The sequence below is a fragment of the Tachyglossus aculeatus genome, chromosome 2 (genome assembly GCF_015852505.1).
Source record: "Tachyglossus aculeatus isolate mTacAcu1 chromosome 2, mTacAcu1.pri, whole genome shotgun sequence".
Taxonomy (NCBI): domain Eukaryota; kingdom Metazoa; phylum Chordata; class Mammalia; order Monotremata; family Tachyglossidae; genus Tachyglossus; species Tachyglossus aculeatus.
This window is the reverse complement of record NC_052067.1, coordinates 7,947,278-7,961,826: the sequence shown is the minus strand read 5'-3', so window position 1 is coordinate 7,961,826 and position 14,549 is coordinate 7,947,278. Positions and strand designations below refer to the sequence as shown.

Below are 14,549 nucleotides of genomic sequence, written 5' to 3'. Positions count from 1 at the left end.
AGGCCTTCCAAGACTAAGTCCCCATTTTCTTCCCCCCTGTTGCCCCAACTCGCTCCCTTTTCTCTATCCTCCTTCCCCCCAACAGCACTTGTGTTTATATCTACATATGCATAATTCTATTTATTTCAATTAATGATGTGTATATCTCTATAATTCAGTTTATTTATATTGATGCTATTGATGTCTGTTCACTTGTTTTGATGCTTGGCTCCCCCCTTCTAGACTGTGAGCCCATTGAGGGCAGGGATTGTCTTTCTTGCTGAATTGTACTTTCCAAGCACTTAGTATAGTGCTCTGCATGCAGTAAATGCTCAATAAATACGATTGAATGGATGAATAAACTCATTGTGGGCAGGGAAGGTGTCTGTTTATAGTTATATTGCACTCTCCCAAGCGCTTGATACAGTGCTCTGCACACAGTAAGCACTCAATAAATTCGATTGAATGAGTGAATGAATCTTTTCCGTGTGCCAGAGAGCTGCATGTTAATAAATCAATTTGTTGAGCAAACACTTTGGGCAGAGCACTGTACTAAATGCTTGGGAAAGCACAATACAGTTGGCAGACATGATTTGTGACCTCAAGGAGTTTACAGTCTAATGGGAGAGGGGAGGCAGTGAAATAAATTACAAGTAAAAAAGCAATCAAGGATAATGGTTCAACTGAAGTGATGTGGGGAGGGTGAAGAACCCAAGACCCTAGGGGATGAGACTTAGTCCTCGTCCCCCTCTTCCCCCTCGTCCCCCTCTCCATCCCCCTCATCTTACCTCCTTCCCTTCCCCACAGCACCTGTATATATGTATATATGTTTGTACATATTTATTACCCTATTATTTATTTATTTTACTTGTACATATCTATTCTATTTATTTTATTTTGTATGTTTGGTTTTGTTCTCTGTCTCCCCCTTTTAGACTGTGAGCCCACTGTTGGGTAGGGACTGTCTCTATATGTTGCCAACTTGTACTTCCCAAGCACTTAGTACAGTGCTCTGCATACAGTAAGCGCTCAATAAATACTATTAATTGATTGATTGATTGATTGATAGTGCATGGGAGCGGAGGAAGGCAGGGAAAATAAAATGGGGGATGAATGCTCAGTCTGGGAAGGCTTCCTGGAGGAGATATGATTTCGGTAAGGTTTTGAAGATGGGGAGAATGCAAGTCTGATGGTTTTGACACGTGTCTACATGCTTTGTTTTGTTGTCTGTCTCCCCCTTCTAGACTGTGAGACCATTGTTGGGTAGGGACCGTCTCTATATGTTGCCAACTTGTACTTCCCAAGCCCTTAGTACAGTGCTCTGCACACAGTAAGCACTCGATAAATATGAATGAATGAATGAAGTCTGTTGGTTATGTAATAAATATAATAGTTGTATTTGTTAAGGACTTGCTATGTGCCAGGCACTGTTCTAAGTGCTGGAGTAGATGCTAGGTAATTGTGTTGGCCACAGTTCTGGTCCCACATAGGGCTCACCCAGTCTCAATCCCCATTTTACAGGTGAATTAACTGAGGCACAGAAAGGTGAAGTGACTTGCCCAAGGCCACACAGCAGACAAGTGGTGGATCTGGGATTAGAATCCATATCCTCTGATTTCCTAACCTGTGCTCTTGCCCCTAGACAATACTGCTTCCCTGCTTAGTACAGTGCTCTATATAAATAGTAGGTGCACACCATAAATGCTATTAATGGGGCTGCCAATGATCTGGTTGCCTGAATACCAGCTAATCCACACAACTTCCTCTAGGAAGACCACAAAGAGTCACCTTCAAATCTGCAGAAAAGAATATTAATTGTCCTTCCTTGTGGGGACCTTCCACATATATGTTGGTTCAGGTGTTCATTCAATTATTTTGATTACTCCATCTGTCAGTATTTTTAAGTCAGTCTCCCTTATCTAAGGGTAAGAAACTTGTGGGCAGAAAAATGTGTCTTACACTTTGGTCAGTGCACTTCAACCAGTGAAACTCAATAAATAAGACCTCTGTACCATAATGTGATAATAATAATGATATTATTATATTATATTGATACTATAGCATTATTATATTTATGCTATATATTAATATAGTATATTATATTGGTATTATAGGGTATTTATTAAGAACTTTTGTGCCAAAGCTCTATGCTACATGCTGGGGAACAAAATAATCAGATTAGACAATTGTTAGTCCCTTGTAACTCTGCCACTTGCCTATGGTGTGACTTTGGGCAAGTCACTTCACTTCTCTGGGCCTCAATTACCTTATCTGTAAAATGGGGATGAAGACTGTGAGGCCACGTGGAACAACCTGATCATCTTGTAACCTCCCCAGTGCTTAGAACAGTGCTTGGCACATAGTAAGCTCTTAACAAATATTATTATTATTATTATTATTATTATTATTATTATTATTATTATTATTATCATTATTTTAAGGCACCTGGTTTTTCAACCTTTAAGAGTGGATTGTGTCTAATCTGATTATTTGTACCCCGGCATGTAGCACAGTGCTTTGGCACAAAAGTGCTTAATAAATACCCTCCTTAATCATTATTATCATCACGTTATGGTACAGGGGTCTTGATTATTTATTTTGTATCCATCCCATCCCTTAGTATAGTACTTGACACAAAGTTAGCACCTAATAGCAAAGACAATAGAAACTCATATATTGGCCCAATTCATATTTCCTGGTACTTCTGAAATGTTCACAGATAGATCTGATATTCATTAAAAACAAAATTTTATAAGACCACAGTTCCATAAGAGTTTGAACCACAAAAGATGTAGTGGTTGATTTGGCAACACATGTTCAGTTTAAGTCTCTGGCTAAATCACCCTCACCGAAAGGCATCTCTGATATCTTGAGGATTTATGGCTCATTTGTCATCACTGGGCTGCTTTTGGTTTTACGGTGAATTTGGAATATGAAAAAAATTAAGAGAAGGTTGGGACTGAGAAATGTACTAATTCAGTTGATTCTTCCCTTCGACCCAGCAGGGAAATAGCCAGGTGATTTGGGGGACGGCTCCAAAGAACCTCCTATATCTCCCCATCGTCGTGTTCTCTATGGCTAGCCTGAAAGTTTAGAGGCAAGGGATATTCATAGCTAAAGCCCACGTGGGCAATTTCCTCACAGCTTCCAAAGAAGCTGTCATCTCTTTGCCCTATAGCCAAGTCAGCCGCAGAAGTAATAATGGTAATAATTATATTATTGTGGTATTTGTTAAGCATTTACTATGTGCTGGGCACTGTTCTAAGCCTTGGGTTAATTACAAGCTATACAGGTTGGATACAATCCATATCCCACAGCAGGGCTCACAGTGTTATTCCTCATTTTACAGTTGAGGGAACTGAGGCACAGAGAAGTGAAGTGACTTCCCCAAGGTCACAGACCAGACAGCGATGGAGCCTGGATTAGGATCGAGGCCCTTCTGCCTTCCAGGCTGTGCTCTATCCACTAGGTCGTGGAAGTACTGACATTTATTAGGTGTCTACTGTGTGCAGTACACTGTTCTGATGATGCTAAATCCCAGACACTAAGGCAACATCAGGGACACTCAGCTCTCCCTAGGGGCTATATTGTACTCTCCCAAGCACTTAGTACAATGTTCTACATTCAGTAAGGGTTCAAAAAATATGACTGACTGACTGACTGACTGAATGCTTTGCTGTATAAAGATAACTAGAAAAAAGGATCAAGTCAGGCTCTCAGCTTCCAGTTCAGAGAAGTGGGAGGAAAAGAAGGGGGTCGCTGTAGTATCTACCTAGATGATCAGAAGCTTGGGTTAGGGGCAGTGTGACCTAGTGGAAAGATCTTCAGACTGAGAATCAGAAAACTCAAATTCTAAACCTGTCTCTATTACTGGCCTTTGTGTGACCTTTGGTGTCACAACCTCTCAAGGGTTCCCAGCAGACCCGGGGTTCTTATGACTAGCCAGTGATTCGTCAGTAGCCCTTTCCTCTCCATCAAAACTGCTACCCTGCTTGTTCAATCTCTCATCCTATCCCGACTGGATTACTGCATCAGCCCCCTCTCTGATCTCTCATCCTCCTGTCTCTCCCCACTTCAATCTATACTTCACGCTGCTGCCCAGATAATCTTTGTGCAGAAACGCTCTGGGCATGTTACTCCCTTCCTCAAAAATCTCCGGTGGCTACCAATCAACGTACACATCAGGCAAAAACTCCTCATTCTCAAATTTAAGGCTTTCTATCACCTTGCCCCCTCCTACCTCACCTCTCTTCTTTCCTTTTACAGCCCAGCCCGCAGCCTCCATTCCTCTGCCGCTAACCTCCTTACTGTGCCTCGTTCTCACTTGTCCCTCCGTCGACCCCAAGCCTGAGTCCTCCCCCGGGCCTGGAATGCCCTCCCTCTGCACATCCACCAAGCTAGCTCTCTTCCTCCCTTCAAAGCCCTACTGAGAGCTCACCTCCTCCACGAGGCCTTCCCACACTGAGCCCCCTCCTTCCTCTCCCCCTCCCCATCCCCCCCGCCCTACATCCTTCCTTCCCCACGGCACCTGTACATATGTTTGTATAGATTTATTACTCTATTTTACTTGTATATATTTACTATTCTATTTATTTTATTTTGTTAATATGTTTTGTTTTGTTGTCTGTCTCCCCCTTCTAGACTGTGAGCCTCTCTATATGTTGCCAATTTGTACTTCCCAAGAGCTTAGTACAGCATTCTGCACACAGTAAGCGCTCAATAAATACTATTGAATGAATGAATAGCTACTCCATAGCCAGGAATGGACAAAAGTTATCCACATCGGGATTTAGTGTTCCGTTTGACATTTCTACAGAGCCAATCTAATTTGTAAAATACTCAAATATTTAAGTTGAATTAAGGACATTGGCAATTTGTAATAAAAAATATACACATGAAATGAAGTTTCCAAACCCAGGGACTATCCGTAAATGAGAGTAAATACACAATTTACTTCAAAGCAGGGTCAATACTCTATGAGTTTGGAGTGCATGAGTTATGGTCACAGGGAGAAGAGCCAAGCCAGAAGGCTATTCAGATTTATCGATGAAAACTGGATTCCTTCATTCATTCATTCAATCATATTTACTGAATGCTTACTGTGTGCAAAGCACTGTACTAAGCGCTTGGGAAGTACAAGTCGGCAACATATAGAAATGGTCCCTACCCAACAACGGGCTCACAGTCTAGAAGGGGGAGACAGACAACAAAACAAACCTTGTAGACAGGTGTCAAAGCTATATGCACATCATTAACAAAATAAACAGAATAGGAAATATGTACAAGTAAATTAGAGTAATAAATCTGTACAAATATACACAAGTGCTGTGGGGAGGGAAAGGAGGTAGGGTGGGGGGATGGGGACGAGGAGAGAAAAAAGGGGCTCAGTCTGGGAAGGCCTCCTGGAGGAGGTGAGTTCTTAGTAGGGCTTTGAAGGGAGGAAGAGAGCAAGTTTGGCAGATGTGTGGAGGAAGGACTTTCCAGACCAGAGGTAGGACGTGGGCCGGGGGTTGACAATGGGACAGGTGAGAACGAGGCCCATTGAGGAGGTTTGCTGCAGAGGAGCGGAGGGTGTGGGCTGGGCTGGAGAAGGAGAGAAGGGAGGTGAGGTAGGAGGAGGCGAGGTGATGGACAGCCTTGAAGCCGAGAATGAGGAGTTTTTGCTTGATCCATTTTTTTTGCTGGATTCATTACTATCTTCTGGTGACTGTAGAAAAAAAAATGGCTTTCCTCTGAGCATGCTCACAGATTTCAAATCATATTTCTTAACTGCTTTGTGCCTCACTTACCTCATCTGTAAAATGGAGATTAAGACTGTGAGCTCCATGTGGGACAGGGACTGTGTCCAACCCGGTTAGCTTGTATCTGTCCCAGTGTTCGGTACACTGCCTGGCACAAAGTAAGCGCTTCACAAATAGCATAAGAAAAACAAACAACAACATCAAAACAATCCTACGTTCTTCCTTCTCCTCTTGAGATTTCAAGTCCACCTCGGAACCACTTTCATCATTAAAAAAAATAAAATAAAATAGACCAGTAAATTAGCGCCACTGAGAAGCAGTTTGGCTTAGCGGCTTTGTGGCTTAGTGACTTCATGGGAAGACCACAGGCCTGGGAGTCAGAGGACCTAGGTTCTAATCCTAGCTCTGCCACTTGCTTGCTGTGTGACCTTGGGCATGCCACTTAACTTCTCTGGGCCTCTGTTCCCTCATCTGCAAAATGCAAATTCAATACCCGTTCCATCCTACTTAGACTGGGAGACCCACGTGGGACTTTATCATGTATCTATCTCAGCACTTAGTACGGTGTTTGGCACATACGAAGTTCTTAACAAATACTTCGGTTATTATCACACCATTTAGGGGTTGTGAAGAGGAAAATCTGGGGCAGGGCAGAGAGAAACATGCAACGGAGAACAGTGATGGAGTTTGTTTTGATTAGGGAATGTGCATCCCTAATTCAGTGCTGCATGGGGAGAGTATTATTGCAAGATGGTTACTCCATAAGGAAGATCTCCACTGAGGGACTGTGAGACTGACTCTCTAGAGCCATTCTCCTCTAAATATGACTGGAAAGAGGCAAAGCGATGGACTGTATATTAAACAAATCAGGAGTCTAGCATGCCACAATTCTGTATTTATGTTTTCAATCTTTTCAAGTCTTGATTAGATGATTTCTGAGCCCACATGTTGGCATGGAACATGCAAGTAACATTGTTCTGTGACTTTAATAACCACGGTGGGGTTTGGCCCAGGGGTAAAAAAAAATAACTCTCTGATTCCCATTTTTGCAATTTACAAGGGGAAGCCATCTATATCCGAGTATCTTAATGAGGCCCAGAAGTGAAAGAGAAGTCTTTCTCCAAAAAGGACTATGTCATTGTCTTATTACCGTTATGTTTATTGTTCCTACTGTGATTATGATTAGAAACATTGAATGATCAGTAGTTGTCATATTTATTAAGCACTCACTTGGTTTGGAGTAGTATCGTCGGCATTTGGGAAATACAGAATTAGGAATGACATGTTCCCTGTCTGGAATGATCTTACATGCTAGGTGGGAATGCATAGATGTGATTTTAAAACACGGCATAGGTAAGTAATGGCTTGTGTTTTAACTTGGAGAAGCAGTCATTCTTACATAAGTCCAATTAGAAGGTGAAGCATAGACATTTATTTTTTTCTTCTGGTATTTAAGAGCTTACTATTCAATCATTCAATCATATTTATTGAGTGCATACTGTGTGCAGAACACTGCACTAAGCGCTTGGGAAGTACAAATCGGCAACATATAGAGACGGTCCCTACCCAACAGCAGGCTCACAGTCTAGATGAGGGAGACAGACAAAAAAAAAAAACAAATAGACAGGTGTCAATACAATCAGAATAAATAGAATTATAGCTACATACACATCATTACTAAAATAGAGTAATAAATATGCACAAATATACACAAGTGCTGTGGGGAGGGGAGGGATAATAATGGTATTTGTTAAGCACTTACTATGTGCCAAGCACTGTTCTAAGCCCCAGGTGGGGGGATATAAGGTAATTAGGTTGTGCCACGTGGGACTCACAGTCTTAATCCCCATTTTACAGATGAGGCAACTGAGGCACAGAGAAGTTAAATGATTTGCCCAAAATCACACAGCAGGCAAGAGGCAGAGTCAGGATTAGAACCCACGACCTCTGACTCCCAAGCCCGTGCTCTTTCCATTGAGTCATGCTGCTTCTCTTACTATGCGCCAGGCACTGTATTGAGTGCTGGGGTAGATCAAGCTAATCAGGTTGGAAACAGTCCCTGTTCCACATAGGGCTCACAGTCTTAATCCCCATTTTGCCAGTGAGATAACAGAGACCCGGAGAAATTAAGGGACTTACCCAAGGTCACCCAGCAAATAAGTGGCAGAGCCAGGATTAGAACTCAGATCCCTCAGACTCCCAGGCCTGTGCTGTATCCACTGGGACACAGTGTTCCTCCTTGCATGGTTTACTTCTATTTGAGTGGCAATGTGCTACCTGTTGATTGGCAGGCTGGTGATGTGAATTCTGACTCAGGCTGATGATGTGAATTCTGACTCTAGACCAGCCATGACCTTGGTGAAGAGCTCAGCTCTTATGGGCCTCCCCCTCTTCCTTAGTTTCCTCCAAATTCAGCGTGGTTGGAAGAAGGAGACTAATAATAAAACAAAATGATAACCTAATAGTAGCATTTACCAGATTGGACACAATCCCAAACCCACATGGTACTCCCCGTCTAAGTAGGAGGAAGAATGGGTATTTTATCCCCATTGCTCAGATGGCATAAGTGACTTGCCCAAGGTCACACAACTGGTAAGTGGCAGAACTGGTATGAAAAAGTCAGGATCTCTGAGCCCCAGGCCTATGCTATTCTACACAAGGTAGTCATTTCTGCCAGTACACCCAGTTCTTCTGGAAAATGTGTTTCCTTTACATGACCAAGGCCCTACTGAGAGCTCACCTCCTCCAGGAGGCCTTCCCAGACTGAGCCCCCTCCTTCCTCTCCCCCTCATCCCTCTCTCCATCCCCCCTACCTTACCTCCTTCCCTTCCCCACAGCACCTGTATATATGTATATATGTTTGTACATATTTATTACTCTATTTATTTATTTATTTTACTTGTACATATCTATTCTAATTATTTCATTTTGTTAATATGTTTTATTTTGTTCTCTGTCTCCCCCTTCTAGACTGTGAGCCCACTGTTGGGTAGGGACCGTCTCTATATGTTGCCAACTTGTACTTCCAAAGTGCTTAGTACAGTGCTCTGCACACAGTAAGCGCTCAATAAATATGATTGATTGATTGATTGATTGATGATTTGAATAGAGCCCTGTGGAATGATTAGGGAATACTCTTCTCACAATGACAGTCTATTTTGGAATAACATGAGAAGCAGGATTGTGTAGTAGACAGACCCTGGGCCTGAGAGTTGGAAGTACCTGGTTTCTGATCCTGGCTCCATCCCTTGTCTGCTGCATGACCTTGGGCAAGTCACTTCACTTTTCTTGGCCTTAATTACTTCATATGTGATATGGGGATTGTGACTGTGAGCCCCACCTAAGACAGGGACTGTGTCCAACCTGATTTGCTTGTATACACAACAGAGCTTGGTATAGTGGCTGACACATAGTAAGCACTTAAATACCACAATTATGGTTATTAGAAAGTTGTCATATATACATTCAAGGCGGGAAGAAAAGTTCAGACTCATGAGCATGGCTCCAATCAAGCACTTTGTATATATGGACCATTTCTATATGTTGCCAACTTGTACTTCCCAAGTGCTTGGTACAGTGCTCTGCACACTGTAAGCACTCAATAAATACAATTGAATGAATGAATATGTACATATTTATTATTCTACTTATTTTATTAATGATGTATATATATCTATAATCCTATTTATTTATATTGATGCTATTGATGCCTATTTGCTTTGTTTTGTTTTGTTCTCTGTCTTCCCCCTTTTAGACTGTGAGCCCGTTGTGCGGTAGGAATTGTCTCTGTTGCCAAATTGTTCTTTCCAAGTGCTTAGGATGGTGCTCTGCACACAGTAAGCGCTCAATAAATACAACTGAATGAGTGAATGAATGAATGAATGCTGTGAAGACAGTGGCTTCTGTCTCGTTCCCACTGCACTGTACCACTCAGAACTTCAGGATTTTCCAACTTCAACATTCAATATGATAAGATGACACTGAGTGACAAGAATTTCAAACCTTCTGCTAGAGGAGGACGTAATGAGAAAACTGGAGTCAGTAATGTGTGGGGGGGACTTTTGAACCATTCATCCGCAATACATTCCTTTGTGTCTTGTCTTATGCCGTCGAGTTATTTCTGACCCAGAGCGACTCCACGGACACATCTCTCCCAGAACGCCCTATTCTCCATCTGCAGTCAATCTGGTAGTTATATCCATAGATTTTTCTTGGTAAAATACGGAAGTGATTTACCATGGTCGCCTTTGGCACTGTTAACTTGAGTCTCTGTCCTCGATTCTCTGCCATGCTGCTGCTGTCCAGCACGGGTGAGCTTTGACTTGTAGAAGATTGCCTTCCACTCGCTAGCCACCGGCCAAGCTAGGAATGGACTGGACAGGCCTCTGCTTGACCGTCCCTCCCATAGCCGAGGCTGGTAGAGGACTGGAAACTCTCCAGCTGTGATTCTGAGAGCGTATATGCTCCTTCACATTGAATCAATTTTAGACTTTTTATGGTATTTGTTAAGCACCTGTTATATGTCATGCACTCTTCTAAGCTCTGGAGCATATACGAGTTAATCAGGTCAGACATAATCCTGGCCCTATATAATAATAATTAGAATTGTGGTATTTGTTAAGCGCTTACCGTGTGCCAGGCACTGTACTACGCCCTGGGGTGGAGACAAGCAAATCAGGTTGGACCCAGTCCCTGTTCCACATGGGACTCACAGGCTCAATCCCCATTTTACAGATGAGGTAACTGAGGCACACGGAAGTGAAGTGACTTTCCCAAGGCCACACAGCAGACTATTGGTGGAGCTAGGATTAGAACTCATGACCTTTTGACTCCCAGCTACTAGGGCAATGTGGGGCTCACAGGGAGAATAGGGATTGAGTCTCCATTTGACAAAAAATGGGTAAGAAATTGAGAAATGGTCCCTTAAGGGCCAGGGATTATGTCTATTTTCATCCATGAATTTTTTCCCCAGCTCTTAGTCAATTAATCAATCAATGATATTTACTGAGCACTTGTGTGTGCAGAGCACTGTACTAAGCTCCTGGGAAAGTATAATAAAATAAAAGCATGGCTCAAAGGAAAGAGCACGGGCTTGGGAGTCGGTGGTCATGGGGTCAAATCCCATCTCTGCCAATTGTCAGCTGTGTGACCTTGGGCAAGTTACTTAACTTCTCTGGGCCTAAATTCCCTCATCTGTAATAGGGGGATGAAGACTGTGAGCCCCCGGTGGGACAACCTGATCACCTTGTATCCTCCCCAGAGCTTAGAACAGTGCTTTGCACATAGTAAGTGCTTAACAAATGCCATAATTAATTAATTAATTAATTAATTAAGAGTTGGTAAACATGATCCCTGCCCACAAGGAGCTTACAGTCTATCTTTAGTCTTGGAACAGTGTTTTGCCTACAGTAGGGTCTTAATCAATACTATTGCTAATTAGTATTTTTAATTCTAATAGTATTAATACTATTAGCGTTATTGCATTTTTTCCATGACCTGATGGAATCGCTAGACATTTTCCATTAACAAAGATCATGGTTGTTCCTATCTAAAAACACATAGTAGATTTCCCCACCTCAGAAGCAGCATGGCTCAGTGTAAAGAGCACGGGCTTTGGAGTCAAAGGTCATGAGTTTGAATCCCAGATCCACCACATGTCTACTGTGTGACCTTGGGCAAGTCACTTAACTTCTCTGAGCCTCAGTTCCCCCATCTGTAAAATGGGGATTACGACTGTGAGCCCCACGTGGGACAACCTGATCACCTTGTATCCCCCCCAGTGCTTAGAACAGTGCTTTGTACATAGTAAGTACTTAACAAATGCCATCATCATGTCTATGTAAGCCTTAATGAGAATCGATCTTAGAGCTGAAATTTGGTTAAGACTGCTGCATTTGAGTCTCCAGTCCACGACTGGGAATCACAAGATCTTGAGCCCAACATGGGTCTGGATGAGGTGCCAGTTTGATCCAATGACTTCTGGCTCCAGGCACTTTCTTTGTCGCTCTCACCATCATCATCAATCGTATTTATTGAGTGTTTACTGTGTGCAGAGCACTGTACTAAGCGCTTGGGAAGTACAAGTTGGCAACATATAGAGACGGTCCCTATCCAACAGTGGGCTCACGGTCTAAAAACTCTGAAAACAAACTCAAGACAGCAGATGGAAAAGTAGTGTCGCCTAGTGGGAAGAGCATGGGCCTAGGAGATAGAAGACCTAGGTTCTAATCCCAGCTCTGCCACTTGACTGGTGTATGACTTGGGCAAGTCACTTCACTTCTCTGTGGCTCAGTTTCCTCATCTGTAAAATGGGCAGGGAATGTGCCTGTTTGGTGTTGTATTGTACTCTCCCAAGTGCTTAGTACAGTGCTCTGCACTCAGTAAACGCTCAATGCATATGATTGAAAGAATGAATGAATAAACTGGGGATTAAGACTGCAAGCCCCATGTGGGACAGGGACTATGTCCAATGCAATTTGCTTGCATTAATCCAGCACTTAGTTCAGCTTCTGGCACATAGTAAGTGCTTGACAAATTCCACTAATATTATCATTATGAAGTCTCTGCTGTTGTCTTTTATCAACACTTTGATCACCAGCCTTTGACTCTTTCTGATGCCACTACTGCTCAGCACAGGTGAATTAGCTTTGATGCTTCGTCTTAGACCTTTCCATTATAGGTAACCCTGACTGGAGAGTATCTCTCAGTGGCATAGCTCTAAGCTTCATTAATGCACGCAAACTCTCCTGCCACGGTAAGGCTTTGATTCATAGGAAAGCTTTTGCAAAATGTACAGAGGTTCTGCCCTCTGTACAGTATTCCACAAGATGTGGAAAATGAAAGTCAGATTTCTTTCCCCCTTCTTGCTTGGTTGTTCAGTTTTTCATTTAATAAAATACTTCCCTCCAACATGCAAGGGTTTCTGAGGATCAAAGTAATTAGAGGAAAAACAGCAGATTGTGTTTATTAGCTGACTCGAAACAGCTCTGTGGTTGAAAGCTAAGTTGTTTTTCCAAGGCAGAAGCATTTCCGGCCTTTTGGGACTTCGGACCTGCAAAACGTGCTTTGCTGGCAGCATCACTCTGCGGAGCTTTCTGAAACACCTCTTTTCAGGGGGTTTAATGGATAGCGTGGGCCCCTCTTTGGCTATATCCAGGTAGTAAATCTAAGTTAGAAAATAGATTCCTTCCCCTTCTTATCTCAGGTTACATTCTCTTGGAAATGTTAAGAGGGTTCCTTGTCCAGGAAGACCGTGGTGGTTGCACGCTTTGGTTATGAAGAATGGGGAAGGCAAAATAATCTCACCTACTAGTTGGACTGCCCATATTTAAAGAAACAATTCTCCGAGGGCAGGGAGTGCGTTCTGAAGGAGACAGCAGGGGGAACGCAATATTTCAGCTTCTGCAAGCCCCCAAAAGCACACCAGTCAACTGGGTTGTAGCACACATCTTCAACATCTTTACTCTTTGGCAAAATTATGACGTCCAATTGAATATTGGAAAGAAGTGTCTATGGTTTATTTACTGTTCCTGATCTACTGAAACACATGCACAAATACCCAAGCCATTGGTGAATAGGTAGTTAAGACCTTGTTTTAAATTTCATTTTCTTTCTCTTCCATGCATGTGTATGTCGCTTCATGACAGATTTTCTACTGCCCTCTGGCTTGTTTCATCCCCCCTTCGGTGTTCGCTGTTCATCTCCAGTTCAACCTCCTGTACCAGTTTTGGATCCACACAGAGGTAAATCGGCTTTAAGCCCTACCTACACAGTTACCCTAGAGCAATGTCCTGGAAATCCACTAGCAGCTGATTTATTGTGTAAGAAAAATCTTTGTCTGACTTCTTTAAGGGGAAACATCTGTTCATTTTTATTCTTTTTGCTGAATATATATTGCTAAATTTATAAGAAGCAATGAGGTCAGTTGGTGCCAATTAAATCCACCCCCTTTTTTGAACTATAAAATATCAAAACATTTTCATGCAATATCTAAGACAATATTTTCCCATATTGCAGTTTATTAAGCATCGCTAGAGGAACAATGGTGAAGTCAGGTTGGGTTTAGAGATAGAAATTTCAATGAGAAACTTTAAGGCCCAGCTTAGAAAAATTGTATATAAATTGTATATGCATACAATCGGGAAATTTGGTTCCTAGCATTTTGCTTTGCAGCATCTAAATGCTTACTATAATAGACTCTGTACTACCTTAGTCATTTTGCATATCTGTAGGTCTGTCAATCAATTTTTTTCTTATACACGCTTTGTGAAATCAACTGTTTAGAAGAATATAGAAAAAAAATATTGAAATCTTACCCTCAAACCCCTTGCCTCCCAGAACCATTTGGAGATATAGATACCAGTCCCCTGTAAAGATTGAAATATCATTAATGGTGTTGATTAATCCCTAGGATTTATCAACATGCTGCAGAATACTAGGTTAGAAATACAATTCTGTGTCTTAACTCTCTTTTCTTTTCAACCTTGCTAGGATATGAAACATCACTGTTGTTAAACTATAGGATCGATGTCCCAGCTGGGGCACTGGGGGAAAAAATGCGGTGTGTTTGTCACTATCCGGAGTGAAATTCTATTTAAATGTTCTTTTCTGTGAGACCGAGTATTCTGAGGAACAATTTAGCCCAGGATGTGCAATATTCACACAATCAAAACTGAGGAGGGTTGTCACAGATTAATTTACAGACTATCTTTCTACTGAGGCTTTCAGCTCCTGCCACCAGACCCTTGTTTTCCTGGTAATGTCCTCTTGGGCAGGGGTCAGCTGCTCTTCTCTATCCCAAGTTCCTTTGAAAAACCCATCTCTCCAGTC

General features: G+C 42.3%; 1 protein-coding gene across 1 annotated transcript in view; it reads left to right on the top strand.

Annotated features, from left to right (window-relative positions):
• The window catches only part of AGMO (alkylglycerol monooxygenase), a 357,460-nt gene that overhangs the window by 172,688 nt on the left and 170,223 nt on the right, over window positions 1-14,549 (top strand). The window contains exon 5 of the mRNA XM_038772004.1: window positions 13,367-13,462. Coding sequence (XP_038627932.1) covers window positions 13,367-13,462 — 96 coding nt within the window. The remainder of the gene's footprint in view (window positions 1-13,366; window positions 13,463-14,549) is intronic.